Source organism: Prunus persica, chromosome G1 (genome assembly GCF_000346465.2).
Source record: "Prunus persica cultivar Lovell chromosome G1, Prunus_persica_NCBIv2, whole genome shotgun sequence".
NCBI classification, from domain to species: domain Eukaryota; kingdom Viridiplantae; phylum Streptophyta; class Magnoliopsida; order Rosales; family Rosaceae; genus Prunus; species Prunus persica.
In genome coordinates this window covers 2,910,812-2,922,175 of record NC_034009.1, presented here as the reverse complement: position 1 = coordinate 2,922,175, position 11,364 = coordinate 2,910,812, and the positions used below count along the sequence as shown (strand labels likewise).

Below are 11,364 nucleotides of genomic sequence, written 5' to 3'. Positions count from 1 at the left end.
TCTCGAACAATCCTTCACAACTTCCCAACATTGGAAATGCACGAAACTTTTTTTGCCTTGCCCCATGGCACCGAACCACATTTGTGCTTGTATGATCTATTAAAAATAAATAATTAGAATTGCAAGAAAAAAAAAATTATTATGCAAGAAAATATAAACTATTTTGAAATGCAAGAATAAAATTGATTATGCAAGAAAATATAGACAAATTGGAAATGCAAAAAGAAAAAAAAAAGATTATGCAAGAAAAAGAAATAGAATATGCACACAAAAAAAGTTACATTAAATTGATGAAAATGGCAATTATAAATATTTTACCTCATCGAATAGATTTTGACCGCTTCGAATGTTCTCCCTTGCTTTTGTCAAGGCATTTCTCCATTTTCCTAACTCTTTATTCAGAAGTTTCCATCTACTAGACAACACCATTTCGGTCCGAATGGAACCCGATCTTTGACAAAATTCTCCATGAATTTTGCTCCACATATGATGGAACTTCATCTCATTGCCCGTGATAGGGTCATGACTAACGTTCACCCAAGACTGACACAACGCAATATCTTCCTGAGTTGACCACGAGCCTCCGGTTTCGACAGAAGATGCCATTTATTTATTTTTTCTTTTTTATACAAATGGAAAGTAGTAGAAAAATGTGAGTGGAGAGTAAAAAATATTGGAAAGAGAAGAGTTTGTATGGAGAATTGGTGAGGAAAGTGAATAATGTGAGTGGAGAGTAAAAAATATTGGGGATGGAGAAGAATTGTATGAAGATTTTGTGTGGAAAGTAAATAAAATGGTTAGGTATTTATAGGGAAAAAATACAGAATTTTTTGGTATTTTTTATAAAAAATTTCAGAATTTTTTCGAATTTTTTTGTAATTTTTTAAGCCAAAAAAACGAGGACCGTCGGATTTCTGAAAAAAAAAACCATTGGAGAGTCCCTGTCGCGACACGTGGCACTTGCCCGTTGGATGTTGTCAGGGTTGACGTCATCGCTGACGTTAGTGCACGGAAATCAAATTTTTTTTACCGTTGGCGCGTGTAATTCACGCGCCAACGGTAGAAAAAATTTGGTTTACCGTGCGCTGACGTCACAAAACTCGGGCTGAAGCCCAGGCTAAACTTGCCCTTGGGCCGGCCCGGGCTCGTGGGACCCAACAGCTGCCCGGGCTGATTCTCTCGCGCTGGAGCGCGGTTGAGCTCGCCTAGGGGGCCTTTCCCCCGGGTTGGGTCTTGCGCTGGCGTTGCTCTTAAGTAATGGCAGTTATTGTAATTTAACATAAATCGGAGATTGTCCTTAAATTGTTTGAATTGAAAATCACATGGGCAGAAATAATCAAATTGAAATCATAAGAACCTTAGTAATAAAAATGATGAACCACAGGGATCGAAAGTGTCCTTTGGCCTAAAATATAACTAGTGGATAAATTTAGGTACCATTGAACTAAACTAGCATAGAGCATCCATTATTTAGGTACTCAATTATCTACATTCTGGTGCGTGACTTTTTCTCATTTACTTACGACTAACTGCTAAGCACAAGGGAAATTTAACATGAATGACTGCTAAACCAAATATAGCAAGAAAGATACATAAGCAAACTTTTCCAATTCCATGCCAAGTGGACTAAAAGCCATGTTTCAAAAATTGCACCCGGTTTTCCATTTGGATAATAAACAATGGGGAAGGGGGAACAGACAAACAAACATAGATTATAAAATAATGCACATGAAGCAGCTCAAGGCACGTATTTTAAGCAAAGTTATTATCTTCTGGTGAAGAAAAATCATGAAAGACGTACTTATTACAGCTACCAGTATCTCAAATATATAGACAACTCCCTGAAGTGAGATGGTTAAATCTCTTTCTTGGGTGAGTCTCCGATGCATCAGAATGGCAAGAATCCATGAAGATGGTGAAACAGGGATAGTTCTAAGGTGAAACTTCATTGAGCTTTTCAACTGTGAATGAACCCAACAATGGATACACATATACAGAGTAACTCTTGTAAAACCATTATAGTGCTGACATCTTTGATAGATACTACAAAAGGAATCTTGACACAAGCATTTTATCAGATGGATCAGGCTTCATTTCCTCTTTCCCGTGCCAATTGAAAGGAGTTCAAAGCTCCGAAGCGTATCATCACGGCCGCCTCTTGCGGCTGCAGTTCGGGTGAAAGATGTTTTGGAATCATACCCAGGTTGAATCCTTTGGGCGGTGGACAAGCGACCACTACTTGAGACTAGACGGCTTGACCTATTTTCGCTAGGCTCACCAGAGGAGCTTGGCCGGCTGTTTGATATGACAGGCCTCTTTGAGGTACTGCCATTTCTAGATGAACTACGAGCCCTTTCTGAATCAGGTTGCTGCAGGAAACATGCAACTGCATTAGGCTCCATTAAGGAAATAATAAGCATTTAAATCATTTAAAGACATAATACAAGACATAAACCAGCTTACAAACAATAGGCATGAGAATGTTGGAAACACTCACCACATCTTTGGACGACGGAGCATCATCAGTCAGTCTATGTCTCGAGTGATCACCATAACCATGACCAGAACTATTCCTTCTAGAAAATGCCTCAACTGCACCTGAGAATCTATCTCGAAAATCTTGTGCCACTGCTAAAAACATAAAAATATATCTTAAACACTAAAACGGTAGTAAAGCCTTATTCGCCTTCTCCATACCAAACAAGAACTAAAATGAAATGTTAAAAATATCCATTGAATTAAACAAAGTCCAAAAGACCCACTGCTAAGTGAATACTTAGGGGAACACAAATAAACAGATAGACCCAGCACTTGAAAAATGAAAATAGAAATCAAAAGCAAAAGCCGTACTTGAGAATCCAGATCCATGACCCCATATTAAAGAAATTGTAAAAATCTATATCAGTATATAAATGTTTAAAAACCGATGCATTCAACCCTTGCTTGAGAAAATAACAAACCTGAAGGCCTTTCTGTTCTTTCTGCAGATGGTCCAGGGTTTAAAGCTGGTTTTGCACTTGGCTGCTAGAAGAAAACACATTCAGATAAAGAAAGAATCATTGCCCAAACACACAGAAAACTGAAGATTTATTTTTTCTTCTTTACATAGAAAATCCCCAACAAATTAAGTACTGACTCGTGATCTAGAACTGGAGCCAATTTGCGGATACTTCAATATAGTCCAATCAAATACATAGTCAAATTGATATCCTGCACCAATTACAATCAGTAGACCAATTAGGTTTCAACATTTTTTAAGAGCTGCCAATTAGATTCATCATGAAGGTTAAAGAATAATGCATTCATGACATATACATTAAAATTTGGGCTTAAAGAGCCTACAAGCTAACCTTCTCGAATAAAAAGGTCCCGGAAAAGCCTCTTCAGGTATGAATAATCTGGTTTATCTTCAAAGCGTAATGATCGGCAGTAATGGAAGTATGACGTGAATTCTGATGGATATGATTTGCAGAGAACCTGTAGAGTAAAATATCAGTAATTCATATACATTCAGTAAACCGTTAAAAAATCAAACAAGATCACAGAATGAGGCATGAAATAGGATTGTGCAAAAGAAAGAAACGAGTGGAATGAAAAGGGAAAGAAAAGATAAGTGGTCTCTCATCAGGTAGAGGAAAGGTGAAAGTAAAATGCAGCCAACTATTTTAATGCTTCCCCCAAGTTGGAATATAGAAAGGCATTGACTGCTACAAGCTGTAAACTTGCAGTTGTACTGTTTTACCCTCATTAAGGTTTTTTTGGTTGGTCTGCTTTCAGGTTTGGGGGAAAAATGAAAAGATCCATCCCTTCTACATAAAATGCCAGTATACCAAACATGAGGGTAAAATGCACTCCCCGCCATCCTCTCCATTTACTATCCTTCTATCCTTCCCTATCTATTATTCTTATTCTCCTTCCTTCGTACCTAACATGGTATGAAATGTCACTAGAGAATTCATTGTAATCGTATACACTACACAGAGAGCAAACGATGAGCTATCCTCTCCATTTACTATCCTTCCCTATCTATTATTACTGTACTCCTTCCTTCGTACCAAACATGGTATAAGAAGTCATTAGAGAATATAGTGTCTTGGTATACACCACACAGAGAGCAAGCCATGATACCTCAATTGGAGTAAGCATCTTCTTTTCACTGATCTTGTCATATTTCTGCTTTTTAGTACCTGCTTTCAAGCCCTGCCAGGGAAGGCTGAAACAGATAATAATACAACCATGTTAAACATGTGAATGAACTCGAAGAAGTAAATAAACAAAAGATACTGGTAATTTAGGCATTTCAGACAAAAATACAACCTCCCCCTCAGAAAATACATAAGCACATAACCAAGAGATTCAAGATCATCTCTTCTGCTTTGCTCTGCAAATAAAATTAGTATCACAATTAAATATATGTAAATGATTGGTAATACCAGGAAACAAACTCATCCTAAAACATCAACTCCAATAAGTTTAAGTTGACCAACCAACACCAAGGTGAGTGTTAACACTTGCATAGCGAGCTGTTCCTGTCAGATTCTTGTTTTCCCTGTCAGAAATGCCACAACGAAAACTTTGGATCATTAAAAATAACAAAACAAAAAGAAAAGCAAAAGAACAGGTTTTGATAGTCATAGGAGGTTACATAAAATTCTCTCCCCAACAGTTTGATCATCAGATGCATAAAAACACAGCAAGTATAGCAGCATTGTAAAACATATGAACATTAAGATGCCTATTGTTGAAAATTTAAGAAATTAAAACTTGTAATATAATTGTAATGCCATTTTTGTGTTCAGTAATACACGTGAGCTAATAACCTACCATAACAACCTTTTTAATCTGTATTTTTGGTCCAACGTTCAAGCTCCTACTCAAGTCATTTAATTAGTTATGATGCTCAGTTAAATGATAGATGTAGTCCCTGAATATAAGGACATAAGAAGATGTAGAATTGAACCAAAGTTCAATAATTGTCAGTCATTGACAATTTGTTTTGGTTCAAATAACATAATTATCAATAACAAGGGAATTGTTAATAATTCATGACAACTACAAAATTCAGAACCTCTCATAGTTTTTATGGATATTTCTAATATACCCAAGTGGTCCAAACCAACAAGAGCAGAGAGAGAGAGAACACTCTCAGTTTACAATTTTCTCAAGTCTTGCTATCTCGCCACCTGATTTACTCTCATTTTCGCTCTGGCTTAAAAAGAACATAAAAATAAATAATAAAAAATAAAAAATAAATGAAGGTAAAGCTTGTTTCAGAATTATTGTTATGTTTGTCTCGGTTTCCAAGTTGTTACTACCCCAATCTTCAGTTTCAGCCCAATTCTTGTTTTGGTTCCCAGTTACCCTATTTTAAAGAACAAAATACCCATAAATTTTGATCGATATTACCGACATTCGGTAGGTTTTTGGGAGTCTATCAAGGAAATGAGGAGTTTTGCCTCAGATTTGCACCGATCTCTAACTTACCAGCATCTCAGGTCATATCTCTGAGATGTCAGGAAAGGGTCCCTTTGTTGGTTCAGTTGAAACCCAAAATGAGTTGCTCATCATTTTAAACACTGGATGCAAGTGTAACCAATAACCTTTAATATAAGAAAGCCTCAACAGTTCAAACATAGCTTTTTACCAGTTAAAATAAACGAGGGGGAATATGAATGTAGGCCCTCCTTTTTAGATAAGATGTGTGGCTACCAATTGGGCTATGCCTCAGCCACCAAAACTACAACATGGTGTTGCACATCAAGGGGGCAAGATACAGTAGAAACAAGGGAAGCCACGAGAAACTAAAATACTACAAAATAATTCATTATATTTGATACCTGTATGGTATGTGCTTGTGCGTTTGAAGATCTCTATACTTTTTTGCAAGGCCATAATCAATGATATATACCTGCGGCAGAAACAAAATAGAGCAAAGAAATGTTCAATGCCTGTTGGGAGGCCATAGTGAATAGTTAATTTAGTACTGCACTCAGTTTCATTTGATCTTGGCAAGATGATTAAGCTACATGAAAGCAATAGTAAGATTAGAGTGTTTCACTTCCTAAGTTTGAGCCATCATGAAAAGGGAAAAAGAAACATATAAATGTGATATAGCAATACTAAAAACAACACATTTTATAGAAAGTGCAGACAATGTATAAATACATTATAGCTGTGATATGGGTCAGTAATTGTATCCCCACAACAATCCAGAGTGGTGTAGGGAAAAGATAAGCCTCATCAAAGATACTGCCAGGACATGTCAGATGTATGACAGTGTTTTAAGAAAGAAGCAGTAGAGATTAAAGCAGACAAAAGGCAGTTCTCCATCAAAGTACGATAAATGGGAGGTAATTGTTCTAACTTGATTGTTTTCAACATTTTAAATATACACTGTCTATCCTTCCAAGCATATCTATTTATATTGTTTTTAGAAGGAACTGGTGTGAATTATGTTTTCCTCCACTACTCAAGTGAGCTTCAAGCTTTCTATCAATTTACCATAATGCACCAAGGACATTTTTGTCCTAAAAATGGAACAGATCCCTGTAAATCAGCTGCGACCTTGTGGAAACAGGAGTTTGTAGTGTAATTTATGATGCCTAAATAATATATTTGTCACGGTGCATAGACATCAAGTAATAAAAATCAACTATTGATCGTCAGATACGTTTTTACTTAATTGACTCTTTCATTTCATCAAATTAACTGCAATATGATAACCTAGAGCTTAAAAATATATAAACATGTCTCTTAAATTATTGCACCTTCTACAAGAGTTGCATCAAGTCTTAATGAACTCAACAAAAGACAACTTAAACAATTCATAAATATCCGTGGGAAGTGAAGAATATAATTTAAAGGGTTGAGCTTGAGAGTTTACATAATACTATTTTGTGGTACAAAAAGTTAAAAGGGAGAGTGAAAGTAGAAGAACTTGCAAATTGATACATCTATACAATAATCATCATGCCTGCAACAATAACCATGACACATACTCTTGCATGGTTTATTTTAGGGTTTATAGGTATTAAGATTATTTCTCATGACATTCAGTCCCAAACATCCAAGAATCCAGATGGAAGTGACCACAAAGAATCTTAAGTAGAAATGAAGGATTCACAATGCATCTGTATTCATGCGAAAAAATTCCAATGCATGCATGAAAAACAGTGATGACCCTTAGAAAAAGAATCACCCTAGAGACTAAAAGTACCTGATTAGCTTTGCGTCCCAGACCCATTAAAAAGTTGTCAGGCTTTATATCACGGTGAAGAAATCCCCGTGAATGCATGTACTCAACTCTGTTTATCTACAGAAAATAACAAGGGAGCATAAGCATGGCACCCAAATTAATGACATAAGTAATTTGATAACTTACTAATTGATCTGCAAGCATCAAAACTGTCTTCAAAGAGAACTTCCGATTGCAATAGTTGAACAGGTCTTCTAGGCTTGGCCCAAGAAGGTCAATAACCATGACATTGTATTCACCTTCAACTCCAAACCATTTAAGATGGGGTACACCCGCTAAATGCATTGCAAAATACATAAGTTTAGTTTGGCTTTTGAAAATAAATATTCATATTATAAAAGAAAAGAAAAGGAAAAAAAAACACTATAGAGTAACCCACTTCCTCCTTGAAGAAGCATGTACAACTTTGACTCATAATGAAGCTGAGGGTGTTTCGTCTTCACGGATTCCTGAGAGAGCAAAAACAAAAATGTTTAGATTGAAGTACTCTGTCTTGTGCCAGGTGGATTTTAACTACTAAAGAGAACCATCTAAACACGTGGATAATAATAATAAAGGGTACAAGATAACCATAGAGCATCTAAACCTTCAATTTCAAGCCAATCACAAAGGGGGGCCCAATTTGTTTCTTAACCTTCGGTAAACTTAAACCAAACAAAATTCTATGCACACTCATAAAAAGCATCTCCACTAGCTCCTCCCATTTCTCCACTGTCTTGAATATCTGTCAACTACTTCCACCAGCATGGATAACCTTCAGTGTTGTAATACTCAATCACATACTAAATTACAATCACAAATTGTGCAACGCTATCACAAACCACTCACAACAAAAATACTCAAGCCACTATAGAGGGTATTTACAAATAGAAGTTATTATAATTTCTTGAATTCAAAACAGCACGTATTGAATCTGTTCTGCTCTTACATGCATATTTACTCATAAGTAAAGGTGGGTAAGCAAAATGCTAATGCAACTATATGAATGCTAACTGTATTCAAATTCTTAATAGAAACAACCAATTCTAGATGGAGCTACAAGTGTCATATCCACTTTCTTGTATAATCAATGGCTTTTGGTATTCACAACCTCAAATCCAAGACAAATTCAACCAATTACATTATGAAACATAATAATACCGATTGTAGTTTTCAACATATAAGAGCTCAATACCATCCATTTAAATAACAAAATTTCCCAACAACTTTTCGTTTAAAACTAAGATTAATGAAGGTCCCAGACATACCAGCTTGACAGCCACCTCCTCTCCAGTTTGTACATTAATGCCTGAGACAAACCAAACCAACATTATCGTCAAACATCAAAACCAAAGCCAGCAGTTAAAAAAATGAAAAAAGCAAGCAATGCCACTAAAATAACAAAACTTTTGCACCAAACAAGAAAATGGTCACATAAATTGCATACCCAAGTAAAGTTCTCCAAAGGATCCGCTACCGATCTTACGTCCTAGCTTGAACTTTCCACCAATAACATGCTCCATGATCTGAATTCCCAATCAAATACACAATAAGCCCAAAACCCCACTTCACCTCCTTAAATTAGAACCCAATCCACTCTAAACTATGATCCCAATCGTTTCCCACTGCTCAAATAGCTCATCAACAATCCGAGTCAAACTCCTAATCCACTGCTGAGTTAATTGTTTCTATGCAATCTCAGATCCACCAAATTTCAGCATGGATGGAATGTCCAGAAATTCTTATTCTACATATCAAGCTTGCAAAAAGAATGCTTAAACCTATAGTATAGTACACACCAAACTGATACAAGATTTGAAAATCTAAAGGAAACCCACTAAACAGTGGAGCCAGAACAAAATTTTGGGGTCATCAAAAAGGCATTTTTCTCGGGAAAGGAGATGAGGGCAAGAATGTGGAGAAAGGGTTTCTTCGCTGCGTAATTATTTTCATGTAAAATGGAAAAAAAAATTCAGCGTGGGAAAAGAATGGATGGGACTTTGAAGTCGAAAAGGAATCTACCGCTTGAGATATTCACGGCCAAAAAAGGAACAAATATGAATTTTGGTAAGAAAGAAAGTGATGTTAGGATTGGAGGGGATCTTTGGATCTGGGTTGAGGATAAGGGGTTTTGGGTTTTCTGGGAAAGTTTTGATTTTCTGGGGAAAATTTGGACGGTCTGAGAAAAGGAATATTGGGATGATAGAGAGGGGAGAGGGGAAGAGGGGAAGAGAAAACAAGGGAAGATAGATGAGAGTGGATGATTGATGTAAGGAAACGCTGGATATATGACACGATATGATTAGGTTTTTTAATTGCTACATAACTTATAATTAACTTTAATTCTTTTACTTTTTTTTTATTTTTTATATTTTATATTTTGTTTTTTGTTTTGTTTTTATTTCTATTTTTTTAATAACATTAAAAAAAATGATGATTGATGAGAAGGCTGTGCGTCCATTGTCCAACTACTCCTTCGTAGCTTCAATTCCACTTGAACAAGAAGACACAACTCACAAATGTTTACTTTCCACAAGTATGGTTGGGTTCACTATTTTCTTATATCGAGAAAACCATCCATGTGTAATGCGTGTAGGTCATTTTTCTCGCAATAAATGAACACGTGATTAATATTTGATGCTGTCAAAGTATATAGATAAATTTTTTTCGTAAATGAATTATGATCATCCATATTATCATGTTGATGTAAGATTAAGTACTTTCTTACTAGTTAAAATTAATGAAAATACGTTTGTACATTTTCTCTTGCATAACAACCTGTTGTTAAAACATACACTTGTTACGTATAAGTTTTTCTCATAAATGAGTTGTCATCATCATACGTATTGTCAAGTTGATGTTTTTTGTGAGGATTCTTGTCAATGCTGTATAGTATAATATACAAAAGCAATTTCAATCCTTCTTGACTAAGTATCTGGCAAAGTTTGTTTTGATCATAATAAGTGCTTTTCTAATGTTAGAAAGTGCTTTACGTGAAAATGTTGAACCTGTAATTATTAGACATACAGATCAGTCATCTCTAATTATGTACAAAATGTGGAGGGTTGATAAACATTCTCATCAAGAATTACGTGTAGTTTGAATTTTCATAATCAACTTTCTTCATTTGCCATCATGTATTTGCTGTAGATTTGAGAACCAATCCTTTTCGGATACTACTAACAAACAACACGTCAAAGAAATTGGATTTGTATAACTTCTCTGGGTCTCTTATTTGCTATAAAATATAATATCATAATAGAGGACAAAAAAGATATTTCCTTTTTCTTTTTTGGTTCTTTTTAGCTTATGAATTATGTCTCATAAGTTTTTTTGGGCACCAGTTTTTAACCATGGTGTTATTGCTCAAAGTGAATTACGTATTATATTTTAGTGAATGTGTTATTATAAACATGAATTCGAAGAGATCCTAAGTTCGACTCGGCCTTTTTTATAATTCAAAAAATCATGTGAAGTGGTAACGTCAAACTATGGTTAGATGCGGTGAAAATAAAAAATGTATATTATGCATATGAGTTTTATATGGCCTCGCAAAGTAGCGCTTAAGGTCAAACAAATCATCATAAAAAATTGATTACAATAAAAAGTAAAGTAAAAATAATTCAGATTCATAATTAAATCCAAAAATCTGCAACTTCAACCTAGATCTCCCCAGATGTCTTAAACTATAACAAAAGAAATAAAGTAGGAAATAGTAGAAGTAATAATAACTGGTGCTGTAGGTATTACCCTTGCCTCGCCTTTGCTTGCTTGCCTAAGCATGTTAAAAGTAGACAACTTGGCAACAAACGTGCTATTGCTTAAAAGGGTTGTCCCTTAAATCATTGCAAGGAATAAAATTGAAATTGAAATAGAAAAAGAAATAAATATAATATACGAAATTGAAATTTCAGGGGGGCTCTGTCAGTGAGTATGCAGTATGCATCTCACTCACGGAATTGAAGTGCGGCTTCCATTAGTGTTTTTTTTTTTTTTTTTTTTTTTTTTTTTTTGGTCAAGGGCTTCCATTAGCGTGTGCGAACAAATATAAAATAGTTGGTATCTGATTCGACCCGAACTTGGATTGGGGCCTGTGGACAGTGGAATTCTGGTCTCTGCATCGATGGGTG

The 11,364-nt window shown here is 35.4% G+C and overlaps 1 protein-coding gene across 5 annotated transcripts; it reads right to left on the bottom strand.

The window, feature by feature from the left end:
• On the bottom strand, positions 1,713-9,675 carry LOC18791410 (casein kinase 1-like protein 10). 5 transcript variants are annotated; one of them, XM_020565860.1, is made up of 15 exons: positions 8,682-9,675; positions 8,503-8,543; positions 7,842-8,009; positions 7,635-7,704; positions 7,382-7,530; positions 7,217-7,312; positions 5,838-5,908; positions 4,488-4,549; positions 4,318-4,381; positions 4,129-4,213; positions 3,351-3,477; positions 3,137-3,210; positions 2,961-3,024; positions 2,498-2,631; positions 1,713-2,369 (listed from the first exon to the last, which is right to left on the bottom strand). In XM_020565860.1, the coding sequence occupies exons 3-15, from the start codon at positions 7,938-7,940 to the stop codon at positions 2,091-2,093; spliced, it is 1,374 nt and encodes a 457-aa protein (XP_020421449.1). In that variant the 5' UTR covers positions 7,941-8,009; positions 8,503-8,543; positions 8,682-9,675; the 3' UTR covers positions 1,713-2,090. The 5 variants fall into 5 exon arrangements, with proteins under 5 accessions (XP_020421449.1, XP_020421431.1, XP_020421439.1 ...); XM_020565842.1 differs by lacking the exon at positions 7,842-8,009 and having other exon boundaries at positions 8,682-9,671; XM_020565850.1 differs by lacking the exon at positions 7,842-8,009 and having other exon boundaries at positions 2,498-2,628; positions 8,682-9,670.